Source organism: Leuresthes tenuis, unplaced genomic scaffold, assembly GCF_036924035.1.
Source record: "Leuresthes tenuis unplaced genomic scaffold, fLeuTen1.0.hap1 SCAF_4, whole genome shotgun sequence".
NCBI lineage: Eukaryota > Metazoa > Chordata > Actinopteri > Atheriniformes > Atherinopsidae > Leuresthes > Leuresthes tenuis.
In genome coordinates, this window is record NW_027325358.1 from 26,441,960 (window position 1) to 26,467,195 (window position 25,236).

The 25,236-nt window shown below is 41.4% G+C and overlaps 1 protein-coding gene across 1 annotated transcript in view; it reads left to right on the plus strand.

Annotated features, from left to right (window-relative positions):
- Nucleotides 1-25,236, plus strand: part of stx8 (syntaxin 8) — a 42,723-nt gene that overhangs the window by 11,820 nt on the left and 5,667 nt on the right. Inside the window, exon 7 of the mRNA XM_072383457.1 lies at nt 19,296-19,397. Within this exon, the coding sequence (XP_072239558.1) occupies nt 19,296-19,397 (102 nt within the window). The remainder of the gene's footprint in view (nt 1-19,295; nt 19,398-25,236) is intronic.

Below are 25,236 nucleotides of genomic sequence, written 5' to 3' on the forward strand. Positions count from 1 at the left end.
GTGCTGTGTTTGACTTTGAATCACTGAGAGCTACAGATGACGGAGGAATAACGCTGGACACTCTCTGTAATGGTTTTTGTTTGGATTGCTCATAAGAAAATGTTAACTTTAGACTACCCCTGAAATGGTTGAGGATGGTTCTGGGTTTGAAGAGAATTCAAGCTTTCTCTGATCATTTACATAAAATGCAAATGAAAGCGATAGATGTGTGCTGGAAAGACAAATAGCCAAATGAATAATGATGATGATGATGATGATGCTGCACTGGCTGGTCAAATTTCTGTGGCAGCTTAACCATCACACAATCAATCATTAGCCCCTTTGGCTTTGATCCTCTATTAATCCATCTCAGCATTCATCTATGTCTGAAGGCTTTTGGTGTCACACTGATAGATATGTGGTGGAGAAGGGGCCAACAATGACTTGAGGGACTCCGGTCACATCAACCAACGGCAAGTGATGAATAATCCAGTTTAGGCACAGTAAGAAAACTTCACTTTTTGGGACAATAAAGAAAAACATCTCAAGACATTTCATCAATCAGGTCTACTTTAGTCTTGCTTGGTGGACTGAGGTCACTCCTCTTGGTCAGAGAATGAGAATTTATTTTGATGTGCAACATGTTCCATATTTCACTTTTATTTTTCATTTATTTCTCAGGAAACTATAGTTTCATGTTAAACAGCACCACCTTGTTTTCTTTCGATTAAAGAAGTCTATACAGCTGATGATGAAAGGCTATTATATAAATAGTTATTGACCTGGTCTGTTAGCACGGTTGAATTTGCTTCCAACTTTGAGATAAGAGATTTTTGATATTTTCATTAAGCCTTTCCTTAAGTCCAGTATACAGAACAGAATGATGGATGAGTTAGGTGGGGTCAGTCCCACTCAGCTCATCTGCAGATCCGGATCTTTTCCAGATGTCCACCAACAGGCCTGTGGAGAGACTGGGTGAGGTTTTTCTCCTCCACTCCCTGCCCCATCCATCCTCAACAACTTTCACAGCCAGCGAAGCTGCCAGTGGCAGGCTATTAAAGAAAATGACTTGGGAAGAAGTTTATGAAGATGTATATTTTAATGAGAAAGGAAAGAAATAATCCTGGCTGATTTCACTTGTCTTTTCCACAACTGTCTTAAAAGTAGAAGATGAGAAAATAGTTGGTTTTCCATTCAATAGCGAAGAAAATCGAAGCAATTTTTTAAAATCTCCCCCAAAAAAAGAAACAAGACGTTGCCATTACCATAGCTTGAGGGAAATAAACTAGGCTGCTTCAGGTCACCACAGAGTGGCAGTATAAGCAAGATTGTTTGTTGTTGGGATGCAGTAGAAGTAGTTCTAACAGTAAATAAACCCTGAGGAAGTAAAAACCAACAACAACTGGAGTGGACATCCATGCAAGGAAAGTAATTCTTCAAGAAATACTTTCACGTCAGTCACATGCGTTTATTAGTTGCCCTCTCAAACAAAAATGAGCTGGTTAATTTGATCTTTCCCTGGTCAAACACGATTGGAAAAGGTGTTTGTAGTCCCCCTAATATGCATGGAGTCCTCTTCTAAACAGACTTACGGAATTTACAGGGTTTAACATGTCTTTGAATCTCGAGCTGTCTCAGTCTGTTACTATCTGTTCGATGGATTACTACCTTTTAACCATCCAAACGCTGGTTACCTTTTAACCATCCAAACGCTGGTTACCTTTTAACCATCCAAACGCTGGTTACCTTTTAACCATCCAAACGCTGGTTACCTTTTAACCATCATAGACAGCTGAAGTTCACAAACGTATCTGGAAGTTGCACACAATATTTGTTAAACTTAATAGTCTTAGATATAGTAAAGCTGTACAAGTTACTCACTTGTTCAGTCATCCAGGTCAAAGAATATAGATACAAAGAGTGTCGATGCGGTCTAATTTTCATGTCTGCCTTTATGTGTGAAACATCCTCACTGCAGTAATCTTTCTTTACCATTTCGCCGTTAGGCAAAGTACTTTGCAAGGAGTCGTTAAAACATACAACACAAGAACATAAAGAAAGTCAAACACAAATGATAAATTTAAAAAAAGCTGCATAATACTTTGACTATTTGTAACATTTCTGTAGTCCTGCAGTGCAACAAATGAATGGAACCCAACTCAATGCAGTGGAGCATTTAGAACATTTAGGCTCACTGAATTCGTTTTGTTTGGTCCGTACACCTTTAAAGCGATCATAAAGCTTCATATGGGAGTTTTGTGTTTCTTTTGTTTGTAGTTAAACGCAGCTTTAACACGATAAAGTGATTTCTATCCCAGACAGATGTTTTATGCATAGTTTTCTTTGGCCTTTCTTTCTTCTGTTGTCTGTACTGGAAGAACATGGAAAACTCTCCAGTATAGCAGGGAGTGATAAAGGGAGCAGGGCCTTTGGTCCAGGAAACTGGACATCTGTTTGTAACGTGGGGTGTATGCAGCATTTAGGGGTGTCAACATTTAGGGGAATATTACAGCGTCCACCTGTGTTTCAATGGATCGCTCGCTCTAAACAAATTTCTTGTCATTTGACGGCACAGCTAAGTGAAGTTGCGGCTTTTTGCTGGGAGAAGTTCCTGGAGCGTGTGGTATGTGCACATTTAACAGCAAGCTAATGTCGGTACTGCGCTGTAACATTTCCCTGGAGAGCATTTGGGGGCTGATTGTTCAGGGGAGTCACATTAACCAAATGTGTTCGTAGTTGTGGTGTTTGGGAACCTCTGCTGTTTCGGCTGCCAGCTCTGTTGGCTCAGGGCAAAGGATTCCCTGCCATTTAATGGTACCTTAGACTGACTCAGCCTTGGCCCGGCAGGTTCCTTTTGGCTAACACAAGTGACAGCGGGAACAAATCTCCCGCTCTGTTTATTTAATTACTAACTGCTCCGGTTTGGAGGCTGTGTTCAAAGGGCCGAGGCGCAGAGAGCTGATTTGCGCTCTCCTCCGTCTCCGAGAAGCATGGGTCATCCCACATAATGAGTGGAAGGACTTACTTTACTAAGTCGGCCTGAACCCATAGCACGTGGTTCCCATTTAAGCACAGGGGAAAGATTTTACCTTCATCTGCTGGGCATTTCCATGTGTTTATGTGTTAGTGTGTGCAAGTTAACATATATACAGCACATCTGCTTTTTAGCAGTCTAATTCTGTGTGTGTGTGTGTGTGTGTGTGTGTGTGTGTGTGTGTGTGTGTGTGCGCACAGAGATTAGTATGGAAGTGTCCCGCCTGTGTGAGATCTTTTTCTTTTTCTTTTGCTTTTCTTCTAAAAACTTAGTACACGCACCACATGTCCAGCATATGTAGTCAGGTTGTGATTGGCACACAGGTTTTATTTATTAGAGGCTATTGGCCAGTCAGAGATGAGACTGAGTGTGAGGCAGACATTAGTACAGGACCTCACACGCAAGCTGACAAAAACACAGGCGCAGTGTGCGACAGAGCATGGTGGGCTCTGTAGAGAGATTTAGAAGAATATGAGGGAACGTAATGATAAAAGAAAAAATAAGATGGCTGAGCATCGGCACGATGAGGTCAAATCTTTTATCAAAAGCTTTTGAAAAAGATAAAAAGATGGCAAAGAAAAGAACCATTTTTTTCTGAAGACTTTTACATTTGAGGAAATGATATTAATAGAGCATCTTGCAAGGCCAAAATGACAAAGTGCTTCATGTGAAGCTGTGTAAGAATTTGTTCAGAACAGTTCAGGTCATTTTAAGCTACGGTTTTCAATAACTGTTTGCAACTTCACACTCAGCTTTGGACCCTCCTCCCCAACGAAGCCTCCAAGAGACAAGTGGAAGCAGCAATGTTCAAGCAAGCTGCAGACGGTGGATGTCGGGCCAGCTTTACTCTGTGTGTGTGTGTGTTGTGAATGCTTTGCTGAACTGCTGCGTCACTTCTGTTTACCACCTGAGCAGTAACGTGGAACTGCTGGAATTAGCTAAAGATCATTGATGATCAGCATCAGAGCAGGGAAACTGTATTTGTAACATCTGTGATGTCGCCTGCACTCTGGGGCTAGGCTGAAAAGTGTAAAGGTGCTGATTTAAAGCTAGTATGAACAACAAATGTTTTTACTGTGTAAAAAAAAATATATGATTAAATAGATAATCCCTTAAAAAGAAATTGAAGCCAATTCAGTGATTGTTGACACTTTTCTCAGGAGAAAGGTGAGTTTCCTGATTTTTACGTTTTTCTGTCATTTTGAAAACATCTGAAACTGGATCCAGGAGCTTTTTATGCAGCCTTGATGGAACTGCTGGTATTTGCTTTGAGCCCTCATAAATGCTGAGTCTACTCTAGCCAATTAGTCTTACCAATGAGTTGGATTTTGTGACTATTTTAGCGGCATTGTGACTAATGTTGCAATTAGGTGCAGTAGGGCCAAATGAACATCTCCATTTTGTTTTTCATTATACGTCTTATAAAAAAAATCAGGAGGGACCTAAAATTCGTGTGTGTGTATGTGTGTGCCCTCGCATGACATTGATGTGTCAACCATATATATCTATTCCATCTTAAAAGGTTTGACGATAAATATGTTTGTTAAAAAGCTAAAAAGTGACAGTTTCGCTTAGTCAAACATCAAACTGTGGTTTTATTTAAAAGGAAGGTAAGAATATTAAGAGATTTATTTATTTCTGTCATTTTATTGAAGATATGCTATTGTTATAAAAAGACAACAAAGTAAAATGAAATAAAAGTTCAAGTGTTGTAGAGAGGTGTGGTGGAAGTCTTCATAGATTACCATGAATGGTTTGGGGTTTTGTTTTTGTAGCTTGGCAACAAGATAGCTGATGATGTCACATGCAGCGTCGGCAGGCCTCAGTAGACAACATGCACAGGGACTCATCTTCAACATCTGGGATGCAGAGTGACACTTATTTTGTTGTTAACAAGTACTGCCGTTCTTTCTCCTTTACCGTTACCACTCTGTCTGCAGTCTCTGTCTCCATAAAGCTGAGTAGAGAGGTGTTTGACTTGTTCTTGTGGTCATGCCTTTGTGGAGGAAAAAAAAAAGAAGATCTTCCTGATATTCCCGTTGCAGGGGTCCAAGCTGGCCCATTTGATCTGCCAGTGCTCTCACACTTCCCATGATGATCAAGGGAAGAAATGCTTTGAACTTCCTCCTCCTTTTTCTCTGTTTTGTCCCTGTTCTACATCCTAGGGGCCTCCTCTTCAAGTCTGGATTTTAAGTCTTATTCAAGGCATTACTTTAGTTTTTTGGAAAGCTCAATGAACTGTTCCCAGATGCAAACAACTTTCTCATTGTCATGGTAATGCATCATAAATTTGCCATATGTGTTTGAAAAAAATAACAATTTAACTCAACGATCATATTAAAAAAAGTATATATATATATATATTTGATATTCTGCTTACTCTGGTGTAAGCTGTTGTATATTTGGGATTTTCTTTCTTGGGATACTTGGGTCTTTTTGCACTGAATTGTGTGTACAAGGCTATTGTAGACATAACATTGGCTATATATTGTTATTGTACTGGAGATTTTTAAACAGGATCAAGTGGGTCTTAAAGCGATTACAATCTCTTAGCCTTCTAACTGGTTCATGGCTAACCTATGATAAATACTCTTTCATCATGTTGCAAAAAGTGTCACTATTATGTCACCTTGAAAAAAAGCAAAAACCTTTCATGTGGCGTTTGGTCTGTATCCGTCTCATCTGTTATCTGATCACCCTGCATGTGAACAGTCAAAAAAAAAAAACAATCATAGGAACCTCTAACAAAAAAAAAATGAATAAATCAAAATGTTGGTTTGCAGCACACATAAAACAAGAAGCCCTTTATCAGCCTCTTTTTATGGTGTAAATGGTTGACATCTGTTTTATGTGTCATGAGCACCACACAGGCTGCTTGAACCAACATGTCCCCATCAAAAGGCTTTTCATCTGTTATCTAATCACTCTCATCAGTTCCACTTTGGGCTTAATCCCAGCCTCCCCTCATTCTTTCCAAGTGGCTATTGTGACACATTTGACACAAGCAGGGCTGAAACTGCTACATTTTGCAAAGACACACACTCTCACTATATACAACCTTAAGATTGATGTATTTTACTGACTTTATATGATTTTTTTGGGGCAAATTTGTGACTATATTTGTGACTTTTCATTTTGTGACCAACCCAAAGTGTCTAACATTACTTAAGTGTTTTTTATGATGAGCTGAGACTTTATGACCATAGATGAAGTTAACATCATGTTTCCATCCAAACGTTATTCGAATCATTGGGAAATGCGCATTAGAATAAATTTAAATCATGTGTGTTTCCATCAAAAGTACAGACTTTGGTGAAAACCCGTGAGTTTTCCGCAGGTTGGCATGACAACCAGCCTGTAAACATTTTACCGGCTTTCTGACCCGCAGTTTTTGATATATGCTGGCATTTCTCTGCTGTTTACTCTCAAGGATAGCGGTTATTGGTTTCTCCTTAATTAAAGTTAAAAACGCCACAACTTCTTCCTCTGTCCACAAACCTTCCGTTGTCCGCCATGTTTGTTGTCTTGTGTGACCAACAACAAATTAAAGCAGGGCCTGGTAATAATTATTTTATTAGTGTATTCAAAGTTTGGTCGGCCTCTGATCATCCCTTGAGGATTAAAGAATCTCTGATTGTGGTTGTTTTTTTTCTTTCTGTAAACTCTGCACGGCAGAAGTCTAATATCCATTTTTCACTGTAGTCAGACACACACACTGGAACGTCCTTTAAAAGATTTTTTTATTAGATGCCTTTTTCACACCAAAATTTCTGCCGTTTCTCTCGCATTTATCTAGAAGCAAAAACCCAGAGGCGTCTATCTGGATTTCAGCTCTCACGTTGTAGCTCACGCATGAGCCCACTGGTGGGCAGTATAGGCAGTTGCAGCATAACATTTACAGTCCTCAGTAAGAACTCCAGTGGAGACTTTCAAACGGCGGTGATTCAAGGCTGTGTGCTTCCTTCATGCTGTGGTGCAATCCAAGTTAAGAGCGATGAAGAGAGAGTCGTAAGACCTAGCACAGGATTTGTTCATTTATTCAAATTCACCCCGTGGAATTTTAACCCCATCTCTTTCTTTTCCGTGCATCAGTGGAAGGAACTGTGTAAATCACACAACAGAAGTAGGCGCAGTGTCAGGGAGAGCAGAGTGTGCAGCTTCTTGGGCTGTAATCAAATGTTCAGACTGATTTGTGTGTGTGCAGCTGTGTGTGTGTGTGGTTTTTTTATGGTGTGTAATTGCGCATCCAGCACTGTTTTTCAGTGCAAACAGCCTGCAGTGCAACATGTGGTCTTATTGCCTTTTTTTTTGCTGTTTGCAGAGCAGCCGCCACCACTTGTAGCTGCCCACAGTTATGTTGGTGGCTCTTAGGATGAGAAGTCGTTCCAGGCGCTTTGGTGGCTTTTTAGGCTTTTTTTTCTCAGTAACATTCTCAGTTCATCTCATGTACCAACCCAGTATTGTAGGATCTTCTTTTAAACAATTTGAATATTTAAGTATGTTTTATTGGCATGAATTTATTGCATCTAAGTGCAGTGTTTTGTATCAGGTTGTAAAGTTCCCAACGTAGGTGCCAAAAAGGAAAACAATGGCAGTAACAAGCAGAGGGAAAGAAATTGAAGCAAAATAGATTGGTGCCTGTCGGTCTGTATGACCTTACCTTAGAGTAGGGCGGATGCTCTCATGTGACTGTGTTATTCAGCCACGGCCCACGCTTGGAGCACTTGAATTAACGGCCTCTGAGTGGAAAAAATTCAACATGCTGCTGCTACACGTGGAATTGGGGATATTACAGATAAGTATCGCCTTAAATTAAGGCTTTTGGTCTCAGCTGGAACGTTCGAGTGGGATTTGTCAGTGAAAGTAAGATGATGAGGTACTAAATGGACATTCTGGTTGAATATGGACAAGTTTGTACTTACATCTTTTATTTTTTTCAAACTTTTGTAGCAAAAAAACTAAACATGGATGAAATAATTGTACAGAACCCTCGTAAGGCCATTGAAATGTTTTTAGGAGGCGCCTTTTTGTTACTTTACAATCTTTTTCCCGTTACTCCCTTTATTTATATGAGTGGTAAAACATTTGACTTGTGAACCAGGTGATCAGGGTTACGATGGAAGGTTACAAGTGTGATTTAACAAATCATCAAAACTTTGATAATAAACTCAGTTTGGTCATACTTGGAGCAAGTCACTCTCTGTTCACATTTCACTTGCAGAATAAACCAGTTATTGCTCCTTTAAGGACGTGTCAGCTGGCTTACGTCTAACCCTCATCCACATTGCAAACCAAAAGGAGCGTTGTTGCACACTCCTGTTCCATCTTATGCAAAAACTTTGCTAAGTAGCTCATCATGTCTATGGTTTGTCATAATATTGTACAATAAGATTTGTTTTAGCCAGAAATCTAACATACACAAAGTATTCACTGTATTCAGGCACGTTTCTGCTCCTGGATTCCAGTTTTCTCTGTGAATGGCAGAAATACATTTGGCCTTCTGCTCTATTCATTTTTAGAATTTTGTAAAAAAAAAAAAAATAAATAAATATGCGACTTTGTTCCCATCCTGTTGGCACAATTGATTGCACAACAGCTCTTCACCATTTAAGGTGTGTTTTCTGTGTTTTTCTAGTTAGTCAAATAGCCTGCTGCCATTAAGCCAGCTGATTTTACTATTGTAGCAAAAAAAAAAAAAAAAAAAAAAGGCTCAAGTCTGATGTCATCTCCTCTTTTAGTTAAAAAAAAATAAAATAAATAAAATTAAACTTATTTTTTGAAGCACACATCATTTTCACTTGCCATTAGTGAAAGTACCTGCAGCAGACCCTTATTACTCACAACGTGGCAGAACCAAAGCTCTTAAGCATTAAGTAATGAAGAGGGCCCAGAGAAGAGTTTAACGTGAGTCAGCTTTAATCCGTAGCTCTGCCCAGCATTTTACAGACTAATGTCTCATCACACGTGGATGAGATGGGGACTCGACAATGGGAAATCAGAGACTGTTTGTGGACGTATCTGGAGGACTGGTCCCATCAGAACTTGATGGGCGGATCGTGTTCTGTGCAGCATGGGACTCCGGTAAGATGAGGAGAGGAGGGACTGCGTGTTGAAATCAATGGCATCATTTGAACTGGAGAAACCTTTTCCAGGAGTCTTGTAGTAAGGGGGTCCTTTTCGGCCCAGGAACCGTGGGCTAAACAGAGTTTATGGGTAACACTTTCACTGTTGGTTGCCGAGCGCCGATTATGACAAGAATGTGGTGAAATAGGAGGAAAATGACATTAATCTTCGATTTTTTTTTTCTTTTTTTTTCCACTGCAGTTATGTTCTACATCGAACATCCGCAGCCTGTTGGATGTGTAACATCAACTGATTGGGTCAATACAACTGAAGCAGTCTTTGTTGTTTAACTGTGGCTGCTCTGATTTGAGAGGCACCAACAATGCCAACAGTTTGGTCCTCTGGGCCATATTTTTCCATCTCTGAGGTGTTTTTTTTAATAGTTTTCTTATAGCTCAGGTTATGTTACGATGAATAAACCAAATCTTGAATCTTGAACTCAACTGGTTGACCCAACCTCTCATTCGCTGGGGTTCACTGCGGTTTTTGTCAAGTTGATTTAAAGATGAAATTGTCTTGAATTGTTGTTTGAACAAAACAACATTGGAGGACTGACAGCATCTGCCCCAGATCTGAAAATGCCTCCTCCTACTCCCAGCGTGCATGTTCACCTGGGGCCTCTTTCCCTGATGCAGTGAGTCACATACAGTTGCTTATGCTTTTATTTTCCAGAAGCTGCTTCGTTCCTTCATTTGCCTTCTCAGATTATTTATGGCCGTCTTTGTCACAAAGGGAGCGGGCATTAGAAATGTACTCACCCAAAGTATCGCTCACTTCTTTCAGGCGGTCTTGGGAGGTTTTCAAACTGCCGTTAATGTGTCTAAGTGAATGTGATGAAAAGAACTATGTTGAAAGCCTGTCACGGATAGATTATATGCCAACTCCTTACCAAGTATAAGCCTGAGTAGGCTCCAGTGGCCCACAGCCCTGAACAGAGTAAAGCTTACAGAGATGATGGATGGATGACAGACATGGAGAACTCGCAAATCAGATGCTCATACAGAGTGTACAAAGAAAAGTCCAAACCTGCTGTCATCATATGTGAGAGTTTCCCTGGCTGAACAACACCTCTGCGATGCTTCCCGTCTATCAGGGACGATGTCGCTCTTTCTCGCTTCATGCTCCTCTTTCCCCTTGAGCAGCAGTATGAGTTAGCACTGTAAACGAGGATTCTTCCCGTGGGATACAGATACTTGTTGGAATCTTGTCACTTCCAGGAAGTGTGTGGGCCTTCTTCTATTTGTTTGCCAGATCGGGGTGTGTTGCTCATAGACCAGAATGCGTGTATACGTGTTTTCTTGTCTGTGCATCAGAGCACATGTGTCTTAATGCGTGTGAGTGCATTATGAGCAGGACGGCGTCTGGCACGAGGATCAAAGTCTCGCCATAACTCCTCAGTCAGCCAGCGTGTTGCTGGGAAGCTCCACTCACCACAGGGGTTGTTGAGTTATTACACTCAGCTCATTTCAATTAGAACACAGTTGTTCAGTTGGTGAGAAACTCTTGGACGGCTTTTTTTTTTTACATTTTTTTTATGAATTTGTTTATTACTCCACAACAACTGAGGGAAGCAATATTTGGCCGTGTTGAAATATGCTGTTAGTTGCTGCTGAGCTGAGACAGATTTGAACATTATTTCTGTGATTTTTGTTTTGAGGCAGTGCTACATTATCATTTTTATTTATTAATTTTAACAAACACATTTCTGTGCTGAATGGTTTGAAAGTCTTTAGCCAGCCATATTTTTTTTTTTATTCTACTGTACTTTAGTCTTTGTTGCCTGGAAAGGGAAGCAGAGGAGCTTTCTAAAGCCAAATTGGAGTTGGTACAATTCTAAGGAGCCTTAAAGTCAGTATTTAGTAACAACTACTGCTTTGGATAGTTTTGGACCTGCCAGTTCTTCTTTTGTCCTCGGGCACATGCTGAAGAATACTAAGTTTTGGCTCATGTCTCTTTGGGATTCACTGCCTTGGTGTAAAAATACAGTTTCATGTCCGTCAGACTGTGCTGTCTTTGGTATGTTTTGTTGACGCAACTAAAGAAATGGGAACAAATAATATGTCTTTGCAACAGGCTGGTAGTAACAAAGTGCTGAAAGTCGCAATATAAAGCTGGTTCTTTTCTGAGTGATTTGGTGTGAGGAAGTCATTGCAGAAGGTATAAAATATATTGTAATCAGTGAAGTTTCTCAACTATAAAACTAGTCTGTAAATAGCAGATGTTGAATGAAAATGCAGTGCTAATTGTTTCTAAATCAGTTCTCAATGAGCCTTTGTAAACTTTGTATGGATCCAAAAGTGTAGAATGATCATTAAATGGAGCCACAGTGACAGGATGGTACAGCGGAAGATGAGCTGATCACTGTTCAATAATCTACCTATTTTCAGATCTCATGTCCAATCAAATCTGCTCACTTTTTTTCTCATTAGTTCCCAGTGCCTTGATTGCTCCCCCTCCCTGGTGTCCTTGTTAATGAAGTGCGATGGTAGTGATGAAGTGCAACCACGACTGGTTTGGAGCTGCAGTGCCAGTGACAGGGTGGTCTCTGCCTCCCGCTGCTGCTGCTGCCGCTGCCGCTGCTGCTGCCGCTGCTGCTGCTGCCGCTGTTGCTGCCGCTGCCGCCGTTGCTGCTGCTGCTGCCGCTGCTGCTGCCGCCGCTGCTGCTGCTGCTGCTCCCGCTGCTGCTGCTGCTGCTGCTGCCGCTGCCGCTGCCGCTGCTGCTGCTGCTGCCGCTGCCGCTGCTGCTGCTGCCGCTGCTGCTGCCGCTGCCGCTGCTGCTGCTGCTGCCGCTGCCGCCGCCGCTGCAGCTGCCGCCGTTGCTGCTGCTGCTGCCGCTGCCGCTGCTGCTACTGCTGCTGCTGGTACCCTCATGCTCATCACGCACACATTGTTCAGTGGCACCAGGCCATAAGAGTGGTGATGGTAGAAAGCCTGGTAATGATTAGACTTCATGCCTGTTGGTCTTGTACTTTTTGTCAGAATTCTAAACCTTTTTTTCCCCTTAAAGTCTACAGTGACAGAGTGGATCACTTGGTATTAATTGTATGTAACGCACCGCTAACTTCAACCAGTGTGCTCAGTGTTGAGTGATGCCTGGTCTTAATGGGATGAGGGATGCTGGTGAATCTGGCAGCCATATTCAGATGCATTCAGTCTAGTAAATAAAAGCTGTGCAAGCTTTCTTCATTCCTCTTACTTCTATCCTCTTTCAAAGCTTTGTTTTTATTTTTTTCCTGTGATTGATGAACTTGAAGCTGAAGGAATCTTTTCCTCAGATTTCTTCTGTTCACTTACATACTTATTTATTTGACAAATATCCATGTCCTCTGACCATAACAAAGCACGTCCAACGCGACATACAAATGTTTGCGTATGTGGGAATATCCAGGCGTGCATGTCCTGCACAACCTCGGCGATCTGGATTCCCACATTTTGGGAGGATGCCTGTGTCTAGTGTCTGGGTGGTTGTACGTGATAGAACGCGACTTGTATGGAGGTCTTTCTTAATTTATGCGTCTGTCTTTGAGGGGCCTTTTTGTCAAACTTTGAGAAAGTCATTTATCAGCTGGTCATTCTTTTTTCTGTCCATCATGTGCAGTGATGGATCTTTTGGTGGGTGCGGTAGGGTTACGGAGGTGAGACTGTCTGTGGGACACACAGCAGGTTTCAATTTCACATTGGCACACAGATGGCCAGCATTAAGGCTGGACATGTGACAGCCAGGTTGTCAAAAATGGCTGGTGACCACTTTTCCAGGTATTGTTGTTATTCTACCTATAGATAAATATGTTTGATTATTCTTTTGCTATTTGTCAGTGTTTGGGATTGTGTGAGTCACATAGTTTGTGCTCACACCGATCTTCTCAGGCTCTTTTGTTTATATGCTTACAGTTGCGTTCATGTCTCGTTTGTTCTATTTGTTCTATTTTTCCTGTGGCCCTGTGATGGACTGGCGATCTGTCCAGGGTGTACTCCGCATCTCGCCCAATGACCGCTGGGACAGGCTCCAGGCCCCCCCGCGACCTGACCGACGGATTAAGCTGGTATAGAAAATGGATGGATGGACCTGTAGTCAGACATATTTGGAGGACTTGTGTTGTATTATGTTGTGTTAAGAAAGTGCCAATGCAAAGTTTTTAGTGTGCAAACATTTTGTCCCCAAGTCTGAGCTAATCTTACTATGTTATAGTCACTAGTAGGTACGAACATCCATCATCACACTGTCGGCTCTCCTTTGGAGAGGGAAAATGTCTAATGATGCAATAAATGGTATCGTGCCCCCATCATGTTGAGTAGATGAGCCGGTCACTACTTTTGGAAGGACGTGAGATTCATTGATGATGTCCAGCAGTGAGACTAATTTGTACACATGTGGCTGAGCGCCTCAGAATGCCAGATGTTGGGAAGGTTAATTGAGAGAATGGGGATGCCCTAACAAAGCATATCTGCACACATTTGATCAGGAAGACATCTTTTATTGGGCTGAATTTCTTTAACTTGGGTTGTAAATAATTTTTCAGGTTTAATCTGTATACATATATATTTATTTATATTTATAATGTTATTAGGTCTTCTTATAAAGTTGATACATAACATAATAAAGGTCTTCCATGCGCCCATATGAGATTTTTTCTCTAATTCTTTGCATCAAGAAAAAGCAAAATATATCTAACATTATTTTTGTTTTTTTGTACATGTTAAGTTTGATCCTGTATACATTATTTTCCACTATTATGTCCTCAGACTCATTCCTTGCTAGTTTAAAGACGAGCTCTGTTTGTTTTGGACGTCACAGCTGAAACCATCTTATTGACCATCTATCACCAGTGTGATTATTTAGAAATGCTACAAAGTGATTAACACATTAATGAAGACATTTTTGTTGGCTTCCAAGAAGTTTACAAACTGGTCAAATTTTCCTTTCCTCCCTGTGACTCCCAGGTTGATTTTTTTGTAGAATTAAGCCTCTAAGAAAGGAACAAACAAGTTGAAAGAAGATTTTCCGACATTCTCCAACTTTCTAAATACCGTAATTGTTTCATCAGAGTAAGTGCCTCAGTATGTGTGCCAAGTGAAGCTCCAATTACACCCAGAGACGTGTGTGTTTTGGTTGGCAGCAGAGCTCTGACCTCCATGCACAGGCAGACATACCAGGGCCACAAGTGGTAACAGTTGTGGCCAGACCCCCCCCCCCATGCATTAAAACAGGAAATATAAAAGAAAGGTGGTATGGGTCCTCATATGCTCAGGAATAAATCCTTACCCAATTTCTTTTTTTATTTTTTTTGCTAATTGGCCTTTGCAGTACGATGCGATGATTGGCTTTGAAGTTAATTATCTAACTTACTGGGTAAGTTATCTTTTGTCCATATTGGCACGTGTTTTGCATGAAAACTCTTCCTTTTCTGTTATATTAGTTTCTTGCCTGCCTTTAGGTCTGCATTTTTTTGTCATTCCTTTGGCTATGTGAACCAAACAGTTACTCAGTGTGTTTACATGAGTGCCATTGGATCGGATTAATGGCTAAATTACAATAAGATTGAGTTATTCAGTTCATGTAGACAGCTTAATCTGACAAAAAAACGGATCGGATCGGGTTACTTGCGATTCAATTAAGGCACCGAGATAACTTGATCCAAATGTACACTGACATGGCGTGCATGGAGACGACAGTGGGTCGGATTGAGTGTTCTGCGCATGCTTGAGATTTTTTCCCGGGATCGTCACCCGGAAGTTGAAGGAGACGATATTACTGTTGTTGTTGCCGCTGTCAGAAAGATAGAAACAGCACGATGGAGAATGCGCTGTTGTGCATCACGTTTGTGCCATAACCAGCTCATCCCAAATGTAGAGGGATGTAGCTTAATTTTGCTCTTCGTTCGCCATCTTTCTCAAATGCCTTAGCTTTGTTGTTGTTGGTGGTGAAGACGTCAACCGGAAGTGGCTCTATTAGTGATAATTGAAATGGGTACAGCCCTACCTATCGTACCGGGGTATGACATGCTTTGTGCCAGTGATTTGATTCATTCACCGCCATATATCCAAGGATAATTACCCTTGCTCAGATAAGGAGCATAACCCTATAACTATAGCTATAATCGAGTTAATCTCATCATGTAAACCCACTGACTGATGGAACACTGGAGTCTGACGACATGCAGTTGTGATGTAGTTTGTTGACCTGGAATGTCTTGTGGTATCTTCCAGTAGCTGCTGAGTGTAGAGTTTGGCACCCCCCCGTCACACCGCAGTACTTTATGTGGCAGGGCTGCTACGAGTGTGAAGCCACAGACCAAAGCTAAGGAACAGAGTGCTGCTGATATTTGTACCGTTTACAGTTTTTGTCAACACTGAACGTGGTGCTAACTTCACTGGAATGAAAATGTCAGGAGCACAATTTGAACATCTTTGCATGGCGGGAAAACTTAATATCTGTGGGGTACCTGCTCTGTCCTCATTCCATCAGTCACACTACGTACCTCCATCAAGTCCACCGACACCTTCTGAACTCCCGCTATAAGGTGTCAGTAGCCCTGCTAACATACAAAGAAATAAACAAAGCACATATCCTCATTGCCAGCAGCAAATAAAAGGCTTTTTTTTTTTTTTACAACAGCTCGCTGAATAAAAGATTTTCAGACCTAGAGGACCCCACTCGACGTCATGGTTGTGCTCTTTCAGTGTTTCGAGGTGTTGGTGACTTCAGTCGCCTAAATATATTCTCTAAAACACAGAAAAAGTTGTACATGTTTTATAAATAATTTCCTTTTAGGTCTAACTTTGAGGCTGATAAGTGAGTTCGCTCAAAACTTATCGTCTTGTGTAAACCTTCAACTTGTGCTGTACCTGAACATGAAATTTTCCGACCTCGATAGTCGTTCATTGTTGTCTTTTACTTTGTAACTCTGGCTGGGTTGTAATCCTTGCGTCTGGACCAGCAGCAGTCAACCCTGGCGACAGATATCTGTCCAAGGTCTTCGATTATGCTGATGGCAAAGATGGAAACAGACCCGTTAATTGATTAGCTCCCATAGAGCACGCTGACCACAGGAACAGGAAGTTTATACAAAAGCTGCAGAATATTCGAACAGAGATGAAATGGTGTTGAGATGACTCAGAGAGGCACGAGACTGAGGTAGAAGGTGATGTCATGTGAGAGCAACATCTGTCTCCCATTGATGCGTGTGCGCTTCGGGGCTCTCATGCCTCCACTTAAAAAGACCAATTTTTTTACCTTTTTGTTTTTTGTCTCTGTGAAAAGGCACCGTAGGTAGCAGAGAACCAGAACAGGGACCTAACGTCCCTGCTCTTGTAGCACTACCTCAGTATTTTAAATGCACAAAGAAAGCAGCACATAATGACCATTAAATGTCTCCTTTGTTGTCCATGTTTTACATGAACCAGAATGTAGCGGCAGATTCTTACATTTACAGTTTAATTCACCTGCTCGCATCACTTTTTGGTGTTTTTCTTTAAATTGTTAAATGACAGCTGGCAATGGCATCACTGAGTCGAGAAAAAAAGTGTTTCATGCACAGTAATTATTCTGCTGAGCGCCAGTTGCTGTGTGCTAAAGGATTTATATTCCATTCCAAGACTTGGGGCTCTGGCCATGTTTTCATATTGACTGATGATGAATGACAGACTGATCTCCAAAGGGAGAAACTGTCTTCCGGAAAGCACATGAAACAAACTTGTTATTGGCTGTAATAAGGGGTTTTCTGCCACTATATCTTTATTTCATATTGATAGCTCTGCTTCTTGGCTGCACAAAAAAAAACATTTTATGACAAATACTTTTTCAAAAACCACTGGCAAATATTCGGTTGTTTTTTGCCGTTAAAAGAACACAACAACATTCTCAGTAACAAGTCCCTCGGCTCAAAGACAGCTTGCAAATGGCCTTGTGTTGCACATGCAGTAGATGTAATTAGGAAAGGCGCAGTTGAGTTTTTCCACAACAAAAAAAAAAAAGAAGAAAAAAATCGGCTTATTAGTTTTTGAATTTCTATTCAGTCACTGTGCTCAGTGGAAAGTTCTGAGGAGTCTGAACTCATCTACAAATTCTATAACGTTGTGGCATGGATTTTTTTCCCATTTTAACAGTAAAAAAATCATTTGGATTTGTTCATTACCGTAGTTTATTAGGATTGACTTTATCTGACTCTCATCACTTTCATCACTGCATAATCTGTATCTTTAGGAAAACGTGAAAATGAATCACTGCGATTTCAGAGGTTCATTCACTCTAAAAACATTTTAGAAGAAGAAACGTAGCCTGAACCATGCTTCTCCTTATGGTGTGATGGGTCCCAGGCTGGGCCAGAGGCTGTCAGGCATGGAGGCAAACGCTATGGGACATTGGGAATCATTGGCCACATAGATTGAAGCCAATACCTTGTAGGGCAACCATTTGAAAAATTTAATTAGGCATTGCACTGCAGCTGTAGTTAAAGATCGTGTCATAGCTCAGGTGCTTTTTATCCTGGTCATGATGGTCCTCATCAATAGATTGAGACGTTACGACCTTAATCAAGAAACTTTGCACCGGCTGACTAACAACACTCTTTATGACTAGTTGGAGTGGCATGCGGGACAAATGGCTCAGTGTCTACACCCCTTCCCCTGACTGTAAAGGAAGAGTTTTTTCCCTCTAAATTGTTGCCTGATGCGTAGATGATGATGTGGGCGTCTCCGGGGATCGTGCACATACGGCAGCCTCACGTCTCCAATCTCCTCGTACTCGCCCTTTCACATCCTGGCCTTCCTGCCTGGAATTTGTGCATCTTAATGACCTGATGTCAGCCGAAACGCAAACTCTTTTAGTTGGAGAAACGTGTTCTCTCACCAGCTGACCAGCTAAAAGACAAATACCGCTGACAGCCCTGAGCGCGCACGAGCAGGAATATAGTCCTGTAGCAAAAAAAAAACAAAAAAACCTTCAATCCTACTGCTGAATATCATTTTAACATACAGCTGCAGCGAAATGCTGCTCCTTATCGAGACATGAATGTCTGCTTTAATTGGCACTCCGCTCCGGTTTGTGGATGAGTTAATTTCCCCACTGCTGTAAAACATTCTGCTTTACTGCCTTCTTTATAATTCAGAAATTGTTGTGGCTACTGGACAGTACCTGTCATCAGCGCTGGAGCAAAGCTAAAAAACAGGCCACCGATATGCAGCTCCAGACACACACATCGTGGTTGAAATGGCCAATTTGACTTGTGTTTTGTAATATATCTCCTGATTTACAGCAAGAGTAATGAGGCATGTTGTTTTGAATGTTATTACTCATGTGTTTCTTCGTCTGTTTAGTCATAGTTTTCTGTCGGTGTGAAATTTTGAATCATGCACGAGGCCGATTGATGGCGTTTGCAAGAGAAGTTGCATTGAGTAAATTTAGCTCTTTAGCTCTGTCTTCAGATTACTGAACAGTTTTTTTTTTTAATAATTTGTTATAGCCACTTTCTAAGTCAGGCATGGGTTCAATGATTTAATGAGATCTCCCACCAATATCATGTTTTCATACCTAACCAAAACAAATCCAGAATTTGGCAGTCTTCCAGCACTTATCTGTTTTTGTTATTGGGCCAGACCTCTGGAGATGCCATGTCAACACAGCGGCTAGCTCTAACAAATCACACAGACTTCCATCTGGACGACCTTCAAGTCAGGAAGTCCCATTTGAAAGACCCAAACCACGGCACCAAACACACATGCATATACAAAATAACATGAGCACACATACGTGGAAAAAAAGCCTCTTTTTGTTTCGATGCCGCTGCATCATCCCTGAAGCCTGAGCTTACGCCTTCAAACCTCACGAACAAAAGATCCTGATTAAATCCACGATGGATTCAGGGAGTAGTTAAAGCCTTGGAAGGGTGCGGAGTGCTTTTCGCATGACCTGCTCCCTCCTCCACCACTTCTAAATGTTCATTCACAGCTTCTGCCTTTTGAATTTGCTGACTGCTCCGATGGCATGTCCTGCACAAACTCCCACTTTGTCATTCGGGGTAATTTCCTTAATTACACAAAATATGGGAAGACAGCCTTTTGTGTAAGAAATGAAACAAAACATCGGACATCGTGATTACTCAAGGATTGCACATAATGAGGAGATATTAACTTGGACTTGTCTCCCCCTCTTTTCTTTCAGAAATCATCGACGACCTTTCACATCTTATTGACAAGACGGATGGCAGAATTCGTGATGAGACACGGAGGGTGAGGCTGGTGGAAACAAAGTCAGCCTCATGTGGTGAGCCCTCCTTTGTTGACTCGCGAGGCACTAAAAAGCATCTCAGCCTTGTATCAGAGAGCACAGCAACCACGATAAACAGGTTTCTTTCCATAAAGGAGAAAACGTGTATTTATATTACAGCATTTCTGCAGCTCTTTGTCTGCAGACCTATGCTGTGTCAGAGATCCCGTGCTCACCCACTAATCTTGACTGACCTCTTTAAGAGTTGTATATGAGGACTTAAGAATGGCTTAAGAATGCTTTCTTACTCTACTTGGGTCACTTTTCTGGGGTCCATCTATGGCAAGCCCTATTTCAAGCACCGGGCCAGTACAGCTATTCATTCCTGTGACATATTGAGTGTATTTCACTGAAAGACCAAAGGACTTGAGCCCTATTGTGTTTAAATTTTCCACTCTGCGCACATTAATCATATTAAATTGAGCACATTATTTTCATGCCACAACTTTAGTATTTGTGTTATTTTTATTTTTTTTCCCTGAGATACTTCTTACTTCTGTAATAGAGATATTCTTCTGATTTATATTGCTAATGAACTGGGAAAAAAGATCACTTATGTTTGTTGTTTTTGGAGCTGCTGCAGGTCTGATTGATCATAGCATTTTTCCTCTATTTATTATGGTTTATATTTGCTGGATTAGGGCCTGAATACTTCCACGGAGGTATCCATCTACGTCGCTCTCAGCCCTACTCAGACTGGGATCTTTCAATTCAGATGAACAGATGTGCAGTCCTCAAAAAAGCTAACATCATTCACTTTAGAGATGACGCTACATTTTGATTGAATATTCATTGGCTACAACAAATATCAAAAAGCACAGGCAACAGCTGCCCTGAACGATTTTTATCATGTAACACTCACTGCATCGCAAAGCATGTCTTTGTCCGCTTTGACCTCACTCAGGCCTTTTCCAAACAGGGCAAAGCTAAAGCACCAACAAAAGCATCAACACAACCATGAAGAAGTCACAGCTCAGATTGTTTACCATAGCCGAAGTGGCTGCAAAAAAAGACTAGTTTGTAGACTATAAATTAGTAGTGAGTGATTTGGACACAGCTTTGAATTTGGGGAAAAAAAAACCATACTTCCCTTCCTCGCTTAGTGTGCGATTTAAAAGCTACACTGTTTGACAGTTAATAGCAGTCCTTTAGCTACACGGTCCTTTTAGAAACTGAGCAGTGTTGGTGCTCTTGCTGACTTGGAAATCTTTTCCAGAAAGAATGGCACTTAATGAAGCAGAAAAAATGATGCTGATGAGGACAAGCCTCGTCGGTATAGAGCATTATGAGGCTGAGTGGTGGGTGGACAACTCTGTCATGCCTGCTAACATGTCCCAGGCTTTGAAGGCGGTAACTTTAGAAATCTTGAAATGCCTTTTGAGAGTTGCAGATCAGACAATTTCATCAACTTGTTTTGTCTCAACTTTGTTAAGGCATCGCGCGGCTAAGTCGTTACCACATACCTTATTTGGTTTGTTTAACATCTGGTTTATCATTTACACTGAATCTCTGCTCCTCTTTTTTTTCGGAGGAGGAAATGGCTGCCATGAAAGGTGTGTTAGCTGACTAAAGCCAACCAACAGAATGAGCCACACTCATTTTGCCCTGTGAAATGTTAAGTCCCTGTTTCCATGGCAGAGGCTGCATTGTGTGCCAGCTAACAGGCGGTCTGAGACAGAAACAGAGCATGCAATAGGAAGGTCAGCCTCCAGAATGCTTCACTCTGTTGGTTGTGTCCCCATGGCGCCCGAGCGTGAGTTTGTTTGAAGATCCCAGAGCTCATATTGTGTTAGAATCACGACTCTTTCTATCCTTTTGTTGAGCTTGTTCTTTTGCTTGCCCCATCTTCTTCTGTCTTCCTCCTCATTTTCAGACTGAAGAACATTTGTGGACCCTGTGTGATTGTGTTTTTGAATGCGTGTGTGTGTAATACTCTGCATTTCTACAGTGAGCACATGTGTGCATGTGGCTTTTTTATTTTATCTTTTATTTGCACGGGACCAAACAATCTATTTTGATTCTAAAGTGTGAACTTGTGCATGCATGGCTGTACTGAAATGTATGCCTGTTAGTCTCAGACCCTCTTGGTGAATGGAAAATTCCCCTATGGTCTTCTTCGCTCTCACCTCTATGCTTTTTCTTTTTTTTCCATTCCTCTCTGTCATCCCCCTGTTCGCCGTCTGAGTTGTTTGACACTCTTCTTTGTATCAAGCAGAGAAAGAACTGAAAATACTACATGCCACAAATTGTTTGGAGGGCTTTCCTTCTTTCTCCATGGCAGTGTGTTTATAATTCCTTGGCTTTAGGGCTTTATTTATTTTTTGAAGCTCTGCTCATCCAAAGCCGGTGTTTAGTGTTATGTCTCAGCCGTGTCCTTGTAAAGTTAGGATCGTCTGGCTTTGACAGCACAGAGTATACTTAACATAACTATTGGTAGCTGCCGCATTGTAAAGGACAAAGCGAAGCTCTTAAAAGCGAGAAACATTTTGAGAAATTTGAAAAATGTTTTTCACTGTAGGATATTCATTATTAATCATCAGGCATTTGCACTCTTAAGTTAGGGGCTATAGCAGATAGTGTGCATGCACGCATCAGGGATCTCCAAAAGAGCAGTTTAATGCTGCAGAAGCAAAACGATGGAACGGGTCATCTCACCTGAAGGAAAGCACCCACATGTTGCTAAACCCTGGTTCCTGCGGTATACTTTGCATGACTGTTGGCTACAACGCTGGGAAACACTTTTGAATATACTGTGTTCTTGTGCAGCACAGGCATGTGGAGACAGCTTTCCACTAAACCTACACCAGATTTAGACTTGTGTTCATAGTTTAATATATTTGGACATGTCCACAATATAGATGAGAAATGCAACATGCAGGTGAGCAGAAAAAGAATTTGAAGCAGCAGTTCTGCGCAGCGGTTTCTGACTGGGATTTCTTCATAATATTTACATCTGTATTCACACATTAGTCTCCGCGGGCTAGAAGCCATGTTCAAGCCAGCACATACCTGAAGCTCTAAGCCAGAATCCGTTTTGCTTTTCAGTTGTCCAAAATACTACGTCGCTGTGATTATTATTGTGATTATTACACAGCAGAGTACAGTAAGGGGGTGGGTGGGGGTGGGGGGTGCTTGGGGCACATCCAGTGCAGCACAGCACAGCACAGCACCAGAGCCATGTAATCTCAAGCAGTCTCTTTACTGATTGCAGGTAATCTCCAATAAAACTGTTCATTATGCTTTACGGTTGGAGTTTCTTCCTTTGGACGCCACTCTGGGATGTTTGGTGGCCTTGTATTTGCTTTTAACTTTTTCAATTTCTGAGAAACTCTGCAATTATGTGCTCTATCACCTCCTTATTGGGCCAGACTCTGTCAATCTGTCTTTGGACATTTCAAACGTCATAGTAGCAGAAAGAAAAATTACTTGATTAGCTGCCAAACGTCCTTGTTCTCATGTTCATGCATTTAGCAGACACTTTTATCCAAAGCGACTTACGTATGAGGATATAATATTACAGCTAACATCAAAGCTAACAGTAAGCTAAATAGAAGGAAAACCACTCGTCAGGCTCTGTCAGAGGTGACAGGGATGACAGTGTAGAAATAGAGGGAAGTGCAGTAGAGGGGGTAGGGAAGTACAGGGTAAGTGCTAGGATAGGAGATGCTCTCTGAAGAGCTGGGTCTTCAAGAGTTTAAGATAGACAGGGACGCCCCTGTTCTTGTAGCGCTCCGTAGGTCATTCCACCATCGTGGAACAACACATGAAAATGTCTTGTGCGTGGTATAGGCACTGCTAGACAACAATCCTTTGAGTGACAGAGTCGTGATGTTAGCCTTTGCAAGAGCATTCAAGTTGATGAATAAGATATTTTCTCTCAATTCCCCAGTAAAACCTGCCTTTGTCTCAAACCAAAGTAGCTCAAGGGTATTTGCCAGGCTAAAAGTTCTAGCTCCAAGGGAACCCCAATCAAGCTCTGATCAAGCTGTAAAACTGACAGTGGAGATTCTTTTGGCCATAGCATGCACTCACTCAGCCACTTTTGGTCTGATGCTTCTGACATGTTATTTGGTTATTTGCTTTGACTCTTACTTAGTAGCAGCCCGTTAATCTCTGCAACAAGTCAGGAGTGAATATTACCACGTCTGCGTTCTCACATTCCACCCCTCCTGAACACATCTGGGTAATTTTAGGGCTGAAATGCATGTTTCCCATTCTGCAGCATGAGGAGGGAAAAAATCATGCAGCCAGGACCATATCGAACTATCTTCAGCCAAAAAGAAGAAAATGGAAATAGAACTTTACCTTATCTAAACAGAGGAACGGGAATTTTTAGTAAGTTTAAAAAGAAACTTTGATGCGTCCAGCCTTGAATACGTTTTTTTTTACTTTTGAACCTCTAATCGACTGCTGTCACCGCAGCAGGACTGGATGAACCAGATTTACTGCTCGCCTTAGCTGATGTTGTCAGAAACTGAGGAGTGGCTTTGAGTTTGGTTGGATTAGTGTGACAGATTAGTCTTCAGGGCCAAGTGATCTCTTGGAGTGTTATGTGAGTTGGAGCATCACCATCTGACAGCATCAGTACATGAGTATCATGCTCATCAAAGTTAATCCTCAGCTTCTAGAGGGCCACTTCTTGAGCACTATAAATCCCAGAGGTGGCTTGTATCTCAAGTAGGGGTTCACTGTTTGGACTAGAGTGGGCATCCAAAGAGACTGGATGAGTCTTGGACAAAGAGTAGGATTAGTTTACTGAGTTACTAATTGTAATTTAGAGGTTGCTATGGCTATACTAATCCCGCTCAGTAAGGAAGTGTAACTTTTAAACTTTTGTCGACTCTGATTAGTGACATTGTTCCTTCTGCTTCTTGTTCCTCTTGTTGCCCTATCATGTTGCCCTTTTGGAAACCAGAAATGGCAAAGGAATATGTTTGATGCAGGTGCTTCAAGTTACTCCTCTTACTCATGATGTTTCCACATCTCGCGTCTGTCTGTGAGTGACAAGTTTCAGTAAATTTGCCTCAAGATATCTATAAATATTCAAACTGTTTTCATATCTCATTTCTGCCAGGGCTTTGGGGAGAACAGTTTACTTCTTGTTAATATATTGAGATTACCAATTTACATTGTCATGCATCTGGTTAGCGAGTTAAACTAACAGCTGATTATTGGACCCTTAGATCTTGGTAATATTTTCTCAACAGAGCAATTCGAACTGCACACTTGTAAGAGAGTGTTCTAAAGAAATGACAGACTTCATAAAAAAAACGGATGTCTACATTGCTCAGTCGATGGCAAGTTACAATAGGCCATGACTGCTGGATGGATTGCCCTGAAATTTCATACAGATTATCACTTTGAAATATTTTGAGGTATCCTGGAAGGACTGCCTCTAAATTTGGTGCAGTGCATCGGCCATTCATTGACTCTCACTTTGTCTGATAATCCCTTGACTTTCCTTCTAGCACCACCTTCAGGAGCTCCACACAGTGAATTGAAATCAGTTTATCATCATCTGTTCAAAATCAATAATAATATTGTTTTCTGTATACACAGTCTACACACCGCCTACCATGAGGAATTTTTCCTGTGTACTCTGAGGAAGCGTATGAATGGAAGTAGCCAAAATGACACACATTGTAGATCCTTTATGCCTCACTCCATTAGCTTCATTCATTTGAAAACATGTTCACATCTAAAGTCACCTTTTTTTTCTTATGGAAGCTCAAGAATTCTATTTTATGTTTGTGCTGTTTTGTGCGTTGAATCAGAAAGGGTCTTTGGGGAAATATTCGAACAGGAATAGGGAAAGGGCACGTGACATCACACCGGA